The 3728-nt window shown below is 71.5% G+C and overlaps 1 protein-coding gene across 1 annotated transcript in view; it reads left to right on the top strand.

Annotated features, from left to right (window-relative positions):
• ACOT7 (acyl-CoA thioesterase 7) overlaps positions 1–3728 on the top strand; it is a 60199-nt gene that overhangs the window by 35092 nt on the left and 21379 nt on the right. Inside the window, exon 2 of the mRNA XM_012722052.1 lies at positions 525–718. Coding sequence (XP_012577506.1) covers positions 525–718 — 194 coding nt within the window. The remainder of the gene's footprint in view (positions 1–524; positions 719–3728) is intronic.

The raw sequence follows: 3728 nt of genomic DNA, 5'->3' as shown, positions 1-3728 counted from the left end.
ACCCGCAGGTAGAGAGCGCAGGGGCTGCAGAGGGTCTTGGAGCGCCACCAGCCAGCCGGCCACGCGAGGACGTGGCAGTGAGGCCTCCGTGGCCTCAGCGAGCCGCCCTTCTCCTTCCCAGGGCCCCGGGGTGCCCGGAGGCCTCGCCGCAGCAGGCGCCCCCAGGACATGTGCCAGCGCCCGTCTGCCCTGGGCGGGTCCGTGTCCGGCGCTGGCTGTGCCGGCCAGTGGGGGGCCTGGAGCCCAACAGCTGTTCCGGCGCCTCGCTGCCCCGCGGGGCCTCTCCAAGGGACAGAGTCGACCGGGGACGCCCTGAGGGGCAGGCGGGGTGCCTGCGCCTGGCAGGGAGGAGCCCTCCCTGCGCCCCTCTCTCCTGTGGAAACGGGGTCCCGAAGCCCCTTCTCTGGTCTGTCGGCCCAGCGCCCGCCCGTCTCCAGCCCGGCCCCGGCACAGGGCCCTTCTCTCCCGCTGCCCTGCCGCGGCCGCACTGTCCCGACGTTCACCCGCTGCTTCTCTCCCACCAGGATCATGCGGCCCGACGACGCCAACGTGGCGGGCAACGTCCATGGGGGCACCATCCTGAAGATGATCGAGGAGGCGGGCGCCATCATCAGCACCCGGCACTGTAACAGTCAGAACGGGGTGAGCGCTGCGCCCTCCCCAGCCTGCGGGGCGGCCGGGGCTTGGTCTGGGCTCCCCCAGGACCTGGGCCCCTCTGGTGCCCGAGGGCGTGTGCTGTGCCAGCCACGGGCCCTGCCAGGCGCCTGCCAACCGAGAGACGGGGCTGGGCGCTGGGAAGGAGGGTCCGGCCGGCCCCCTGGGCCAGCACAGAAGGGTGGGCCGCTGGGGCTGAGGGCGGGGCGGCGGGGTTGAGCCGCCCCCAGGAGTGTGGGGGGCTTGGCTCAGAGGAGGGAGGGGTGGCTGTTGGCTGGGCCCACCTTGAGAGGACAGTGGGGGCTGCTGCCGCCTCACTGGCCGCTTGAATTTGTCCCTTGACGGCTGGGGCAAACCCAGCCCCGGTTAGAGAGCGCCCTCTGGTGGCCCCGGGCGGCCTGGCCTGAGCCCCTGGGCTGGGCTGGGGTCCCCGAGAGGCAGAGCCGACCTGGTGGAGGCCAGGCTGGACTGTGGACAGGGCGCCAGGGCCGGGCGAGGGGACGGGGGAGGCCACCCGAGGAGGTGCGCGTGTGACGCCCCCTGAGAAGCCCTTTGCAAATCTCTCAAATTCTTTGGCTGGCGTGATCCTCACGACTCCCCCAAGAGGTCGCACAAGGAGGAAACTGAGGCCCGGAGGCCGTTGACTCCCTGAGTCCCGGTCGGGAGGCAGCTGGCTGCTCTGGGAACAGCCCTGGCCCTGGCCTGCAGGCGGCTGCGAGGGGGTCCCGGAGTGAGCGGGGACTTCCAGACGCTCCACACGGCTGGGCGCTGACCGAGGTGGGCCAGGGTCCCCCAGCCCCGCCCCGGGCGGGATTAGCACCACAGCAGCCGAGGCTGGTAGGTCAAGCCCCCCCACCCCAACTGCCCCACAAGCCCAGCTCTGACTGGCCCCGGCCCCTGGACGTGCCTCAGGCTGCCCGATCCTCTTGGTCAGGACCTGCACCCTCCGCTCACCAGGCGCGAAGCCGGGACCTTGTGAACCATCTTTCTCATCCCTTTGGACACTGAGGGCCAGTCCTGCGGCTCTGCCTTCTGGCCAGATCCAGGTCTGAGCTCTCCGGCTTCACCACCAGCCGGCCCTGCACTCTGGGCCCCCTCGGCTGGAGCGGCGCCAGCCCCACCCCCGCGGCCAGGCCCCTGTGCCCCGCCTTCACCCCCACGGTGCCTCGGCTGTGGGCACGGCCCCTCTGTCTTGGGCCGCTCCCCGCTCCCGCGTGAGTTCTGGGCAGGGGCCTTGGGCTCGGCATAGCCCTGGGGGACACAGCCCTGGGTTAGACTAAACGGCCAGGTTGGGCCTTGGACCCCCAAACTCATCAGTGACTCCCAGCCTGGGGCGAGCGGGTCCGGGGCTGCAGGAGGCAGCGCTGGGTGCTCTGCCAGGCTGCAGGACCCTTGCTCACGTTGCCCAGCGGGTGAGCCTGCATCTGTCTCCTGGGCTGCTGCTCGCGGGTGTGCTGGCCACACCCGCCTCCGGTTCCCTTGGGGAGCCCTGCTATCCCCTCTCGGGGTGCCATGGCCTCCCAGCCTTGCCCGGCAGCTCTCGCGCACACGCCTCCCACCCATCCTCGTGGTGCCTGACGGAGCGCCGACTCGCTCGCGGCCCTGGGCCCGGCCCAGCCCAGCCGCGGGCCTCCCCCGCCTCCCTTTGCGCCGGGAGATGCTGCAGCCCCAGCGCAGGCTGAGAGCCAGGGCGGCCCCCAGGGGCAGGCGCTCCGCCTTCGCCCCCAGACCTGCCCTTTCGGCGGCACAAAGCCCCAGTGCGCACATTCCGTGGCGTCCCGTGGGCGCCCCGCTGTAGTAGCTGATCCGGGTCTCCCCGCCCGCACCCTGTGGGTCTGCCGGCTCCGCTGGGGGCGGCTGGGCCGGCTCTCGCACGCGCCCTTCCCGCTTCCTGCCAGCGGGTGGCGCTGCAGCCCACACATTCACCGGGGCTGCCTGCGTGTGGCTTTAGGCGCCGCGGGCCGGTGTGCCGGGGCTCCGGCGAGGACACCGTGCCTGCCCCGCCCTGCAGCCCCTGGCCTGAGACTGGGCTCGGGGCAGGGACTCAGGACCTCCGTCCTGTGCGCCTGGTGTTTACCCGGGAGGGGCGGCCGCTCTCGTCCTTCCAGAGAGGCGGGCGCTGGTGCCCTGGCTGGGCCCGCTGGTGCCCTGGCTGGGCCGTGGCACCAGCCTCCTGTGTGCTGGGCCAGGCCTCACGCGGCTGGCTCCCGCTGCCCAGGGCCCTGCCTGCGAGCCTGCCGGCGGCCCTCACCCAGGGGTGCAGGGAGGCCTCACTGGGACAGTGGGTCCGAGTGGCCTCTCTGTGAATCCTGCCCCCTGCCCCCTGCCCCGCCCACCACTCAGGGTAGCCAGGCAGAGCCTCCCCAAAGCACCCCGGGAAAAGTGGCTGGGCCTGCGGGGAATCCCAAGCGCCCCACTTGGTGGTGGAGACCACAGCCCCGCCCCTGGAGCCCCAGCTAGCTCGGAGGGTTGTCTGCACCCCGAGGTCACGTCGCGGCCGCTGTCCGGCGGGCTGGAGACAGAGGGGTGAGGAGTGGCCCTCTGGGAGAGGTGGGCAGGGTTGTTCCTAGCTGTCAGGTCCGCCCCAGGCGCTGTGCAGCCTTAGCAGTTGCTTTGCAAGGGGGTGCTGCGCACGGAATCCTGGAAAAGCTCGAGGACCCCATGTTCCCTCCGGGGCCTGGGTGGCTGGGGCGGAGCAGTCTGGCCCGGTGCCCACGCCCGGCCGTTCCTTGGAACCGAGCATCAGACGGGTCGTTGCCGGGAGGGGAAATAAACTTTAGATAAAGGAAAAGCGCAGTGGCGGTCAGAGCGCGTCACACGGCAGGAACTTTCCTCCCGCCGAGGCAGAGCAGCGGGAGCGGTCCGGGCCTCTGCACAGGACCCCACCCGCCAAGGCGGACGCGAGGCAGCCGGGAACCCGCTCTGGGGCTGCGCGGGGGCCCCAAACTTCCCCACGCAGGAGCAACCTTGTCGGGGCGCAGGGCGGGTCTGTTTTCACGCCTCGTGATGCCAGAAGCAGGTCTTGAGCGGGACAGTCAGAGGAAAGAAGTAAAGGAAGTGACCGCTGTGACCCC

This window comes from Condylura cristata, unplaced genomic scaffold (assembly GCF_000260355.1).
Source record: "Condylura cristata isolate star-nosed mole 26May11 unplaced genomic scaffold, ConCri1.0 scaffold00008, whole genome shotgun sequence".
In the NCBI taxonomy this organism is placed as follows: domain Eukaryota; kingdom Metazoa; phylum Chordata; class Mammalia; order Eulipotyphla; family Talpidae; genus Condylura; species Condylura cristata.
This window is presented reverse-complemented; position numbering and strand designations above follow the sequence as displayed.